A 14,856-nucleotide genomic window follows, 5' to 3' on the forward strand; every position below is an offset into this window, starting at 1 on the left:
ACAGAGGAAAGGTGTTTGAGTTTGAACACATGGCAGACACAGTGTGGCAACTATCAAGATTCTCACACCATTCTTGTTCCAATTTGAACTTTCATTGACATAATTTATTACCACCTAAACCCACCACCATGTCTCTATAATTATCAACTATTTTCCAATATCATAGTTTGTTTGTGTTCATTTTGATAAGAAAAGAAAAAAACAATTTTTATTTTATTATTGTTTTTATACAGCTATCAAAAGTGGAAAGTCAAGTTCGTAAGTATTTTTATTTACAATCATTCTGTTTCAGTTTATTTCACTTTATTCTTTATTTTCACAAACTTTAGTGGAAATACAGATAAAAATAATAAATGATCAAAAAATAAATAAAATTGTATGCAGTACATTGAATAATGAGAAACGTTAAGCCTGTGTTCCGTAACGTTACGGCGTGTTGTGTTGAATTTTCAAATTGAAAAAAAAAACAAAAGTTAGTGAAGATTTGCATTTACTAGTATTTATTCACTATACAAAGCTTCAAATTAAAAACATTAAAAACAAACTGATAAAACAAGACATTAGTACGTTAATTACAATAATTAAAAAGTTTGTGGAATAGAATTACTAAAATGCCTTGTTCGCCGCCTAAAATATAGTATTATAGTTTTTGTTATGTTTATAGGAATGATACTGTATACTAAACATGTTGATCATTTTATCTTTAATTCTGTTCAATAAGCTTTAAGGTTAAGCCAGCAAAGGCAGAAATTTCTACTGACAGTTGTTTGCAAGTTGAATACACACTTGCAGAAGGAGAGATAGTGCAACACTGTGATTGGTATAAATGCGACAAGAAAGGGGGAAATAAGAATTTCCAGGTTCGTTCAGGAGATGCTAATTCTAGATTCACGGTTGCTGATGATGGTTCTCTCAAGATACCAAATGTGAAAGAGGATGATGATGGTCACTATTGCTGTGAAATGACAACCAGTTTAAAAGTTCTCAGTTTCCATACTAAATTTACAGTTACTAATGGTAAGTATCATTGTTTCATTATTATCATTTATCTTGATAGCCACATCATTAGAAACTTAATTCATGTCATAATCTGACATATCATTTGATACCAAACACAATTACAACCATTTTCTTATTGGCATAAAACTGTTTTACTGAATAATCAATATACGAACTCCCCAATGTCTATCAGAGGGAAACTATTTATTTTCAGTAATACTTTTTATTTATTTAACTATAAAAACAAAATGTATTTCAAAAGGCAGAAACAATGTTTTACATGATCTCGTCATCTGATCATCTTTTCTAAAGAATGTAGTCATAAGAACTAAGATTATCTAATGTATTGCAAAAGGCAGAGTCTTACATGATTTCATCATCTGATAATATAGACATGAAAATATAGTGTTCATTACATTCTGTAATTATTTTATACAGCCAGCAAGAATGCAAAGTCAAGTTCGTGAGTATATATTTAGTTTGTCAGCTTCAACTACAATTTTGTCCTTTTTCCACAATGCATCAGTCAAGTAGCCATCCAATAAGATTTGGCTAAATGCAAAGAATATATCTTTAGGCTTATCAAGAAAAAGACAAAACAAAAGCATATGAGATGCTAAATAGTTTGAAATAATGTAAGGATTATAGAATATGGAATAGTCAGCAGTGAAAATGTGGAATATTCACTACAACCACAGCATGTTTGCTTATGGGTCTGTGGCTCAAATCCTGCCTCTGGCTTATCATACTGCCACAGCCTCATACAAGACTTACTGTAATTGATGAAGTCATCTTTATTACTGTTTGATGTGTGTTGAAATAAATATATAAAAAAGTATAAAATAAAATACTGTATTAGGGGATTAGAAGATACTGTCACTTCAGTGAGTTTTTGACCAATCACAACCTTTGAAAAAAGTTATTTTTACAGAGGCTGTAGTTTTGACCAAAGTTTAAAACCGTCAATTTCACTGGATGTGTGTGTTAAATTGACCACTCAATATAAAATGTTATATTACTTGGAAGGGCAATTTGACAATTTTCGATCCTCAAATTATCTGTTTAATGTGATGCCATTTCGATCAATCACCTTCACATATTTACATATGCTATGTAATGTATGTCTTTATTTCATGTTCTCCAGAAAAAAGAACAAAGCAAATGTTGAACCTGCCATTGAAATGGAAGAAGGAAATACACGAAGATACGAAGCAAAAAGTGGTGACCTTTACACAGAGGTCAACTTAAAAGACAAGAAAAAGAAACAAGTTGAACCTGAAAAGGACCCTAGTGAACTTTACGCTAAAGTTGACATGGACAAGAAAACGAAGAAACCTGACCGCCCAGCACAAGTTGATGTAAGTACAGTAAAAGGGGTACTTTTAAACCTTTAGACTTTCAGAAACCTTAGTGTATTAAGAATACATTTATCATGTTATACACACAAAATCATAAATTGAATTATTATTTAAGGATAATATCAATATGTTGTTCACTATTAAAATGCTATAAAGCATGATTATTAAATAAAAAATCATTATTCTAGATATATTCTGCCCTATAATCCCATGTAGCTTAACTATAGATTGTGTTTTTCTATGTTAATGCTGATCACATTTATTTTATTTTAAACAGGTATAGCGATTATTGTGATGATATTGGTAATCTACATCATTTACTTTAATTTAGTTTCAACATGTCTACCATGTTGTTATTCAGCAAGAGAGTTAAGAGTAGACTTAAGTCCATCACATTACACATTAACACTTTGACTGCCAAACACGAAGATCTTCGTTTTTGGAAACACAACGCTTGACTGCCAAACACGAAGATCTTCGTTTTTCGCGTTTTTTTACGAAATCCGGTAGATAGGTTAATTATTGGTATATACTATAAATATGAACACTATATTCGGTCTGGACCGTCAATATTTTACAATTTGAAAGTAACTAATCTGGTTACGAACGACTGTCAAAATGGTACCTGTCGAAATAACAAACACCGCGCATCACAGTAGCGCGTAGAGCGATGGCTTGGCGCATTGTGTATCGGTCGCTCGCTAGCTATGCCGCCGAAGCATTACAAAGGTTTTTATGGATTGACATGTTTGTTTGTTATCTGAATAAAAAATAATGGAGTCATTTTCAATATGAAGTCTTTAATTTTATTATTGTATGTATACCCAATTGTTTTGGTGTTTTACTGAAAGTGACCGAGTTTCACGCAACAAACTTGTTTTGAAATGGTATGGATATTATCATCAGTTTACTATCTAGGCTAGTAGTACTAGGCTAGCCTAGGCCTAGTCGTAAAACGGTTCCGGACCAACTTTAGGCCTGGTTAACTAGGCCTGGTGTCTTTACTATGTGGATTTTGGCGAAACATTGATGTAAGATTTATGATTTATAAAATGTAATACATTTTTCGATAGTGATAACTTGTTTTTATAGGCCTATCGGTGCCGTGTAAGTAACTTTTTTGTTGTTTGTTGATCTCACCGGGGAATATTTTCATATTGTGATGTCTTGCACAAAATCGCGAATATCTCGACTTTCTTGCGTGAAACTACGAAAAACTAAAAAAGTGGGTTACTTTCATTTTACTATTACGATTTACATATTGCGATTTAAAAATCGTTCTTGGTACCATTGTAAACCTAAAATCTTTATGATTATTTTAGTCTAAATTACATATAAATCAGATCACATACATGGTTTCAATCAGCTTTAATAAAAACATCGAATTGGGCTAAAAACGCTGGCGGTGGCAGTTTCTAACTGGAAAAACCTCTGGCAGTCAAAGTGTTAACAATAAACCATCCTGTTAGGATACATATTAAAGATATGAGGGATATTGTGGTAGATTTATATACAAATTGTTTACATCACTACCTTTCTTCCCCAGATAAACTGTAGTATATGATAGTGTTAATAATTACTGTTGTTGCCCATTGTGTGGCACTAATTAGTTAAGAATAAACAACTTTTCTCCAATCCCATATTATGCTAATCTGTTGATTTAATATTTGTTATTGTTAATTTTTGTTTATTTATTTATTTTGTTTTATTCTTCTAAGATAGGTTTTATAAAGAAGAAATTAGTATTCCTCAAGAAGACATCCACTAGAGAAATGATTTGATATAGTGTACCATGAAATTGAGTACTGTACATTTCAATGTACAATAGTTAAAGCATGATTAATGACTTTAAATGATGATGCCACATTTGATGCATGTTGCACAGTGATGTCATAACAATTCTCTTCGCTAATTCGTTGATTCAAATTTTTCAATTTAATTTATACTTACAGCCAATGATTTGCCTGAGATTGTTTTTGATGCATGTGATTGGTTCTTGAGATTTCAACATGATCAACAAATAAGATTGTTGCATACTGTAATATAACTAACCCAATCAAATTTTAATTCAAAAAAGTTTTTTAGGCATCAAATTTTAGATATCATAGTTAATTTGTATTTTTTCTTTTCTTTACAGAAATTTTTTGTTTACTTAAATTAAAATTGAAAAATATCTTATTTTATGATTTTATAATTATTGCAACAAAAAAAACAAAAATAAATGGCATTGGTAAAAATAAATAGCATTGGTATCAAAAAGCAATATTAAAATAAAAATATTTTTTATGCAATTGCAGCGCAGTCATTTTGAAAAAAATGATTTACATAGAAAAATAGTAAAATATATTTTTGTTTTCAGATATTGGTTTGGTTGGTTTTTAAATTTTTAGTAGCAGTAACTAAAACTTGAAGCAAGCAGCCATGTATAGATTAGAATATAAGATACATTTTTTATTTTATTTAAGTAACCCAACCCATACACCCCAGTCACTATTAATAGCATTTGATTTTAGTGTTTACCCAATGCAAAAAAAAAGACTATGGTTCTGTTTAAGCTGTACTTAAATATTAAGTAAAAAAAAAAGTAAAAGTTAAAGGAGAAAACCAAATACGCACACTTTTGAGTCCAGGGACAAAGAATTAAAGTAATTAAACTTTAGTAAACTAATTGAATAAGATTGGGTTTTACAAGATAACTTGTCTACACAAACAACTACTCTTGCTGGATGGCATTGCAATTATTTTTCTTTCCCAATTTTGCCGTAATTTTTCATTAGTTATTGTTTGTCCTCTGCTGAAGTAACCTTGCTTTGTTGGTAGCCATTGTGTATTTTGTAAAATAAAGACACTTTCCCTATGTTTTTTTATTCACAAAATTATAAATAGTTTTATGGATTATTTTCATTAATTGAACTGGAATACTACAAACAGACTTAAATTTTTTCTATCGATGAAAACATTTAAGTTTAAGACTTTACTACCCAGCAAAAAGGTTGAAAATGAAAATACAGATGAATATCAAAAAATATTAATATTTCTCTGTCTGCCTGTCAATTACGGTGACCCATAGGTTCATAACAAATTGATATTGCTGTGAGCAAAATGATATTACCGTGAGCTTATGAGCCACCATATGCAATTTCAGAAGGAATTATGTAGGATTTTTTTCTCCTCCTTGTGATTATTAACTATACATAGTGGTGATATGGCTTACCAAAAATAATGATTGTTTCATTTGGTGTATAATATACACATTAAAATGGTCATTTCACTGTAATATGAACATTAAAATTATGGTAAATTGAGTAAGAACATTTAGTATCCCATACTCTTCATTGTGGTTATTTCATATACATGGTGTTATTAGTGACTGGCACAAACAAATTTCTCATTTGGTGTATTGTACAGAAAACAATAGTACTGTGTGCTTATATTAATATGGGATTCTTTGGTATCTTTTGTAAAGCTGTTCTATTAGCTATTTTCTTTTTGAATGTCTTATCTTTTAGAGACACTTTTTATTTTATCATAGTAATAAACAGAAAATCAAATGCACAATGAACAAATTATTCTGATTAATGCGAAAATGATTTCAAATTAGTTTTAAATGAGTTTAAATTTGAAAATTAGAAAACATTAAGATTAGCAAACATAAATGAGGTATAAGATTCCAAAGGTAAGGTGCCCAGCTGAACAAACAAAAATGACCATTTGCCATTTTTTTCTATTTTCTGTTATTGTTTTCTGTGTGTAATTTTTTATGTTTTCTTTAATGTGTTAATTTTTGGGGATTTGTTTAGTAACCAGTACATTCTTATTAATTGTACACCTTTATTTTTATAGAAACAGTCTAGAAATGCGGAAGGCCTAACATATGCCGAATTAGATTTGACTCGAAATCTACCAAAGGATACGATCAACCACCCTGATGCAGAAACGACATATGCTAGCATCCAACAACAACCTTCTAGAATCTGACAACCAGCGCCATCCAGTACACATCCAACTAATAAAATTCACCCAATTAATGATGATGATCAACCAAAAAAGAAAAGAAAGAAGAAAAAGGGAAAAGATAGTGCGGTTGAGTTATACCCTACTGATGCCTAAAAACCAAATTATACAAATTCTGAAAAAAAAAATATAATAAAAGCAAAGATGAAAGTGATAATAATTATAAATTTTAAAAATAAAAACAAAACAAATTTTTTGAGTACATGACTATTGCTGCAATCCAACTTTTCAAATAATTTGTTTATCTCTGATTACATTGTTAACTTTTATAATACTTTACTACTAACATATATAATCCTTATCCTATAAAATTAGTCTTATATATATTGCACCTTGCTTTTCTAGCTTAATAAGCCTTTTAGTTTTAAGCATTTATCCTGCTTTATGCAAGCTCAGACCATATTGGGTTGAAAGAACAAATAATGAAAACAACTTAAATAGAGAGGAATCTAGCCACATATTGGACATTAAAATCGTGTAGTACTAATTCTGGTATGGAATTTAGCCATATGAATGTGGATGTACATTCACTGTTCTTATTGGTGTTACTATACACCTGCTTCTATAAGAATCCATATATCGGTATGTTTCCAGCATCCCAGTAGGACCTGTGGGTGTAGGCTACAATAGTTCAATAAGACAAGAGTATTTCTGCAACAAGTTTGAGCTGTAGATGTAAAAGGCTTATTACATAATGTACAACAATTTTGTTTTGTTTTTTCAATAATATATTTTAGAATTATGTCAATTTTATTACAATTATACAAAATTAAGATAATTTTATAATTAATGCATGTCAATTTGAATAATCATTTAGAATATCATTGTTGGGACAATTTAGATACATCACTTAATATTGGATGGAATGTGCAGTGGATGGCATACAAACAGTGTTTAGATATAGAACACACCAAACAATGTACATAACTGCTTTAGAATAGTCTAAGATGTAATATCTTTGGAATCGTTCAGAATGCTGTGAGCTTTACAATTTATTCACAATCCGTTGACTCAAACAACTAATTTACTACTGTTTAACTCTCCTGAATATGAACACACTCGGACTTGTCCAAACTGTCTTGTGTTAAGATGCATTTTGGACACACTTGGACTTGCCCAAACTGTCTGGTGTTAAGATGCATTTTGGACACACTTGGACTTGCCCAAACTGTCTGGTGTTAAGATGCATTTTGGACACACTTGGACTTGTCCAAACTGTCTGGTGTTAAGATGCATTTTGGACACACTTGGACTTGTCCAAACTGTCTGGTGTTAAGATGCATTTTGGACACACTTGGACTTGCCCAAACTGTCTGGTGTTACGATATATTTTGTATTGAAACTGAGACATGACTTATTGTCTCAGATAGAAAGAAAGAATTTCAGAATAACAGTTTTACTCGGCAACATCATTCAAAAGTGCGTTGATATTCAAAAACCACAAGTTTGTTAATTAATTTCATTTTCATTTCATGACGCTTAATTATTCCAGGGACTGATACTCACACCTATAAATAAGTTTTGATAATGAGTGTCTTTATTAAATTATACTAAATACAGTATATGATATTTCATGTTGCTCTGTTCAACAATGTATACGTCACTTTTGGCCATCGATGTAACATTTAACCATATATGGTATCAAAAATCTTCAAGATCTTTATTTTCTTTCATTCTTTTACAATTGTATAATGCTGTATAATTGTGTAATTAAATTGTGAATATGTCTAAATACGCAGAATGTTTGTGCATCATAAAATGATGTTTTTTCATTGGTTCCATCATGTTTTATCACGTCATGTTTTTATCACATTATCATGAAATGTCGTGCCTTCATTTTCTTGTGTTTTATTGTGTACAAAGTATTATGAAATTATGATAATAAAGTTACTAAAATAATAAGTAATTGCAGTAAAAATGCTTTTACTGCAGTAACTACAGTAGCATACTTTTTAACATGCTCCTTAAGATCTTTGTTTTCTTTTTGTTTTTTTAGACTACAATCCGGTAAAGAAAATAATAATGATAATAAAGTTATTAAAATCATAGGTAATTGCAGTTTTAAAAAAGCTTTTACTGCAGTAACTACAGCTGCATACTTTTTAACATGTTCCTTAAGATAAACTCTTTGGTTTTTTTAAACTACGATCCGGTAAAGCGAAAGTATATATTATTGAAATAGAACATTGCATTAGATAATGAAACAAAATTATTTTGTGGAAACTAGCAATGGACAGTTCAATATACAGGCTTTTTTTAAAAAAAAATGTTCTTATTTCCTTTCAACAATCGTTTCAAAATGTATAAGATTACAGTGGATTATTGTATATAATAATATTGGTGCAGATGCATTTTACACGTTCTTGAGCTTGGTTCCCACTAGGATGCAACTTAAGCGTAACGCACGTACTGTAATTTGACCAATCACAACCGATGGATTATTCGGACTGTAACATGTCACTAGTAAACTCGCTTGCGTTGCGCTAACATCCGTGCGTTGCGTCCTAGTGGGAACCAATCTTAAGTGTCTAAAGCGCCTTATGATCTGAGTCCTATGTATGTGAATTGTATTGAAGTCCTTTAGATATTGACATTGTTACAAACAACTCAGATCCTACATAAAGCTTGGTTCCCACTAGGACGAAAAGCAAAAACTTTAACTAATTTGACGCGATGAGTCATCGTAACTGTTGTTTGTGATTGGTCAATACACTTGCGTACACCGTAGCGTTGCGCCCAATTAAGTGGGAACCCACCTTTAAAGTTCCACCACTGTTTTTAACTGTGTGTACATAGATATTGTAAACCGTTGAATGTACATTCCGTCAAAGACGGTCAAATTTCTTCTGCTTTTGTTGACGTTAATGATTTTTTTTTATGAAATCTATTTTTTATAATTCCTATTTCAGTACAACAATTATGTTGTCAATAGGACTAGATACATATATTTTAGTCACTATTTCAATTTATATAGCATTCGTTTATAGCTTTTTACAAAACAATTTTCATCTTATATAATTGATGATACTACAATATCATATTCTATTGGCTTTATTAGTTGTAGGATGATTACTGATTATATTATTCTGTATGTTATATTAGATTATTTTGTATTTAAGACCACGTTTATGACATTTACAATTGTAATAGCTTTAATTTACTGGGTACACTAGCGCGCACACAAACGGAATTTGACCAATCATGACGCGGCGGATCATAATCGTCATCCAAACTGTCGCTTGTGATTGGTCAACTCACTTGCTGTGAGGTTACCGTACGTTTTTGCGTTGCGTCCTCTAAAGCTCTGTCTACACTTTCAAACTTTATGCGACAAAAACATGTGATGTGCCCATATATGGATAATATGATGTCATATCACTACCATATTTGGCCACATCACACTTTTTGTCAAACTATTGATAGTGTAGAGACAGAGCTTAAGTGACAACAAGCTTTTGGAAACAAAACGTGTAGGCCTATAACAAAATGATTTTGAGATGTCAATTATTTTTTATTTTACAGTATTATGGATAGTTCAAGAAAGAAAGTTCGGAGAAAGAAATCTATGTTCTTTCTTTTACTAGATCATTTTACTGTATTTTATAATTACTTTATTAATCATATGTAGCTTTATATTAATATTCTTTGTTAATTATAAATTATGTATATACAGGTATTAATTTATATGATTCCGTATAATGTTGTAGAATCGATAATGATTATAAAGTACTGTAACATTATGCACTGTCGTCAGTCTCTTCCTCAATGGAAGATTTGTATTGTAGGCTTATAATGTGTATTTGGAATATAATAATTATGGATCGCAGCAAAGGGATTTAATGGAGGTATGTTATGTGTGGGTAGGGACGAGGTGCATGCGTTATACTGGAGGATGAACGAATAACTACTCTTCTAAGATATTTTTAGTTTGTCGAATTTCAATATGGTGATTTTTTGTGATTGTCCTATTGGTGTTAGTTACGTAGTTTTAAATAAAATCGCTTAGCGCAATCTTGTTTTTGTGATTTTGTTTGTTGTACAAGACAAAAAATCGAAAAGGGATATGTTGGTACAGAAGAATAGAACCGTTGGATATATATCAACCGCTGTCGTTTGAATATCGCCGCGCGATATCCATGTGACATGACGCGTTTACAATCGCGGCGGCGGCGCGTATTTTTATCAGCTTATCTGATTATTTATAGACCGGTGTGCGGTACTATCTTATTATAATTTTAAAAACAAATCAACGAGTGTGCGGCGCTTTTCGATTATTTTATTAAACCGTTTTATTAAGGGAATTATTGGAAAAAGACACATTTGTCTTGTTTTGAGAAAGTGTATAAACTAATCGATATATTGATTGATATCGATCCACCAGTTGCAGCCAGCAGCCATCAACAAAAGGATTGGATTGTTTTAAAACTCATTACCAGCTAGCTATGTATAAAGGACAATATACAAACCGTTATAATGACAATGAGCAAAACCGTTAAAGCGATTGTGTGCTTTATAATCTCAACGTTGTATGGTAGGTAATGACTTAAGTCACCGTTATATTCTTAAGCACTAATCTATTGTAAAGTAGTCTATCTACATTTCACCACTAGCGATACTATAAATATTTCCTTTTATTTTATAGATTAGGCCTAGTTTCCATTGATTTTAATTTATACATGGTCCCCAGTGGCTGGCCATTATTTTAATAATCAAGGGAAACACAACATGAAATATTACACACAGTTTACATGAGTGATGTCATCGGCGGATAGAGCAGATTCACAATTCCTGGTGTGTAGAACATCTAAGTTGTGACATAACTGATTGGCCTAGTAGTGTTTGTGAAGCGAAATAAAGACATACTATAATTTATAAATATGAAGTTTCCTATTGAAAATATTGTATTATACCATGGATTAAATTGTCACTATATGCATGGTTATATTAAGTCCACAGCGTGAGTCTGGAGTGGAGTTCTTGGTGGTTATGATGCTTGGCTACCACTCCTAGGTTCAAGTCCCGTCACATGTCAGCATTTTTCTACAACTCCACTCCCAAAGACTTGTAATAAGACTTATGACTTTATGTAGAGCATTTTGTATATGTTTGTCTTGTGAACCTCTGAGGGTCCCTATGATCGGCAGTTGCTGGATGGATGAATACCAATTTTGAAAACGAGAATAGTGTACACATCAGTACATTTACGGTATTAAGACTCAGGTAGTCTAATAATAATATATTCCAAACAGTAATGAATAATTTCTTTCATATTATTAATACAGTTCAAGTTTATGGATATTGTACTAAAAACACTGATTGCCATGGTAACAGTAGTCACGCATTGGAATATTGCTGTGAAGGGACTGAAGATAGCAATGGCGGATACTGCTGTACTCACACGGACAAGTTTGCTACTCAATTATCGTAAGATCAATTCCTTATTTTAATTAGTTAATAGTGTTATTATAAAGAAATAAAAATATGTAATTGTTATAAACCCAACTTACCTTATTGACAGTTTTATTAATGGGGGCTTCATAATTAATATTTAATAGTGTAGGCCTAAGTACCATGAAGATAGTACCTTTTACTTATACTCATGATTGGTTCCCCAAGGACGCAATGCAACGACGTGAGACTCGTAAGGCTTGGTTCCCACTAGAGACGCAACATAAGGACGTAACGCAACGTAAGTGATTTAACCAATCACAAGCTATGACATTTTCAAACTGTCGCTTGTCATTTGTCAACTCGCTTACGTTGCGTTACGTCCTTGTGTTGCGTTCTAGTGGGAACCAAGCTTTAGTGAGATCTCATTTCATTTCATTTATTCGACCCGTAAACAGATACAGAACAGAACAGAAACAAGCACAATGGTCAGGGGCAACTAAAGCAAAACAATTACTATAACTCAAAGAGTCAGTTGCCCCTTAAAAAACATCGAAATACAAAAAATATTGCACCAAGTAAAACATCGTGATTGGTCAAAATTACTTGCGTCGCGCTTACGTCATATAAACAGTACATTCAACGAGGGAAGAGTAGTTTCAGTCTTCCCTGACTCTCAACCATGATTCAACTGATGTGAAATTATTTGCGTTATTGCGTAATATGGGTTATATAACGATAATAATAAATGATTTCATTGTACATAGTAGGCCTATTTAATAGATGATCTCACATTATTATTATTATTTTATTTCAGTATCTGGGAAGTTATCAGCATCGTGATTGGTTGCGTCATACTTTTAATCGCCCTGTTCACATGTACGTGTTGCTGCTGTTGCGTATGCTGCGTCGCGTCGAATAAGCGTAGAAAACGTGCGTTTACACGGCTGCCACAAGAGACAACATCAATAGCTTTGATTACTGCCGAAGACCAAAAACCAATTCCAAATATTATATGACGTTTTGTGGGGAAAAAATTATTTTATAATAAAACGTTTTATAGGCTTACTGTACATAATGTATTGACATGTGTGTACAAATGTAAATTACAAGAATGAAGTTATAATAAAATGAGTTTTGTTGTTTTATTTTATTTCATCACTGTGAGCTGAGACGCCCTATGACAGTTGGAGTGGGTCAATGAGAGATGAACTTAAAGCGCAAAAATTGTTATAAACCCAACTTACCTTATTGACAGTTTTATTAATGGGGGCTTCATAATTAATATTTAATAGTGTAGGCCTAAGTACCATGAAGATAGTACCTTTTACTTATACTCATGATTGGTTCCCCAAGGACGCAATGCAACGACGTGAGACTCGTAAGGCTTGGTTCCCACTAGAGACGCAACATAAGGACGTAACGCAACGTAAGTGATTTAACCAATCACAAGCTATGACATTTTCAAACTGTCGCTTGTCATTTGTCAACTCGCTTACGTTGCGTTACGTCCTTGTGTTGCGTTCTAGTGGGAACCAAGCTTTAGTGAGATCTCATTTCATTTCATTTATTCGACCCGTAAACAGATACAGAACAGAACAGAAACAAGCACAATGGTCAGGGGCAACTAAAGCAAAACAATTACTATAACTCAAAGAGTCAGTTGCCCCTTAAAAAACATCGAAATACAAAAAATATTGCACCAAGTAAAACATCGTGATTGGTCAAAATTACTTGCGTCGCGCTTACGTCATATAAACAGTACATTCAACGAGGGAAGAGTAGTTTCAGTCTTCCCTGACTCTCAACCATGATTCAACTGATGTGAAATTATTTGCGTTATTGCGTAATATGGGTTATATAACGATAATAATAAATGATTTCATTGTACATAGTAGGCCTATTTAATAGATGATCTCACATTATTATTATTATTTTATTTCAGTATCTGGGAAGTTATCAGCATCGTGATTGGTTGCGTCATACTTTTAATCGCCCTGTTCACATGTACGTGTTGCTGCTGTTGCGTATGCTGCGTCGCGTCGAATAAGCGTAGAAAACGTGCGTTTACACGGCTGCCACAAGAGACAACATCAATAGCTTTGATTACTGCCGAAGACCAAAAACCAATTCCAAATATTATATGACGTTTTGTGGGGAAAAAATTATTTTATAATAAAACGTTTTATAGGCTTACTGTACATAATGTATTGACATGTGTGTACAAATGTAAATTACAAGAATGAAGTTATAATAAAATGAGTTTTGTTGTTTTATTTTATTTCATCACTGTGAGCTGAGACGCCCTATGACAGTTGGAGTGGGTCAATGAGAGATGAACTTAAAGCGCAAAAAAAAATAATACATAAAAAATGATTTGACTTATTGTTCTAAAGTATAAATTAATTTATCGGCAATGAGCTGGTTCACAAATATAATTACAGCGCCCTCTCCTCCAATGTCCTTATCTCCTATTTTGGTAGTGACCAAAAGGGTATATAAAAATATTTTTTTTACCCGCTGTTTGAATGGTTAGGAGAGAAAAAATTGTTTTTTCTTTATCCGATAAACAAGACTACGAACGTCAAACCAGGCTTGAGACATAAACAATAGCCGCAATTCACAACAAAATAGCTGTAATAAAAGAATAATAATATTTTAATAATAATAATATACTGTATGTTATTTTTTTCCGTAAAATTGAATTTAAAGATTTTCGATTTTAAAAAATTGATCGTAATCACAATCAAAACACAAACTGGAAACAAAATATAATATATTTAATAATCGGCCTTTATTAAACTCACTTGTTGCATAATAAAAACCATCACAACCAATAATATCATTCCATGTGGAATAAAATTAACAATAATGACTCCACACGATATTCCTCAATATTCCATGGAGCTTTTTATGAGCCATAGATATTCAAATTATGAAAAGAACAATGCAACAGTGTTATTTAAATAAGGTAGGTCGGAAGTTAACGAGATTCCGTGTACATATCCAATGACTCATGCAATAGGGTGTATTAATTTTACTGTTCGTGTGTTCTACGTCATCAAATTGGTATGCACGACGCGCATTGCCTTGTGGT

General features: G+C 32.0%; 2 protein-coding genes across 6 annotated transcripts in view; both read left to right on the forward strand.

Moving 5' to 3' along the window:
- LOC144849908 (uncharacterized) overlaps positions 1-10,382 on the forward strand; it is a 95,774-nt gene extending 85,392 nt beyond the window's left edge. For all 5 annotated transcript variants that reach the window (XM_078707020.1, XM_078707018.1, XM_078707021.1 and 2 more), the window contains 5 exons: positions 234-258; positions 722-1,017; positions 1,438-1,462; positions 2,144-2,357; positions 6,201-10,382. In XM_078707020.1, coding sequence (XP_078563146.1) covers positions 234-258; positions 722-1,017; positions 1,438-1,462; positions 2,144-2,357; positions 6,201-6,335 — 695 coding nt within the window. In that variant the 3' untranslated portion in view covers positions 6,336-10,382. The remainder of the gene's footprint in view (positions 1-233; positions 259-721; positions 1,018-1,437; positions 1,463-2,143; positions 2,358-6,200) is intronic.
- A 292-nt stretch (positions 10,383-10,674) lies between these two features.
- Positions 10,675-12,818, forward strand: LOC144850739 (uncharacterized). Its single transcript, XM_078708145.1, has 3 exons — positions 10,675-10,902; positions 11,654-11,795; positions 12,577-12,818. The coding sequence occupies exons 1-3, from the start codon at positions 10,845-10,847 to the stop codon at positions 12,776-12,778; spliced, it is 402 nt and encodes a 133-aa protein (XP_078564271.1). The 5' UTR covers positions 10,675-10,844; the 3' UTR covers positions 12,779-12,818.
- The last annotated feature ends 2,038 nt before the right edge of the window (positions 12,819-14,856 follow it).

This window comes from Antedon bifida, chromosome 8 (assembly GCF_963402885.1).
Source record: "Antedon bifida chromosome 8, ecAntBifi1.1, whole genome shotgun sequence".
Taxonomy (NCBI): Eukaryota; Metazoa; Echinodermata; class Crinoidea; order Comatulida; family Antedonidae; genus Antedon; species Antedon bifida.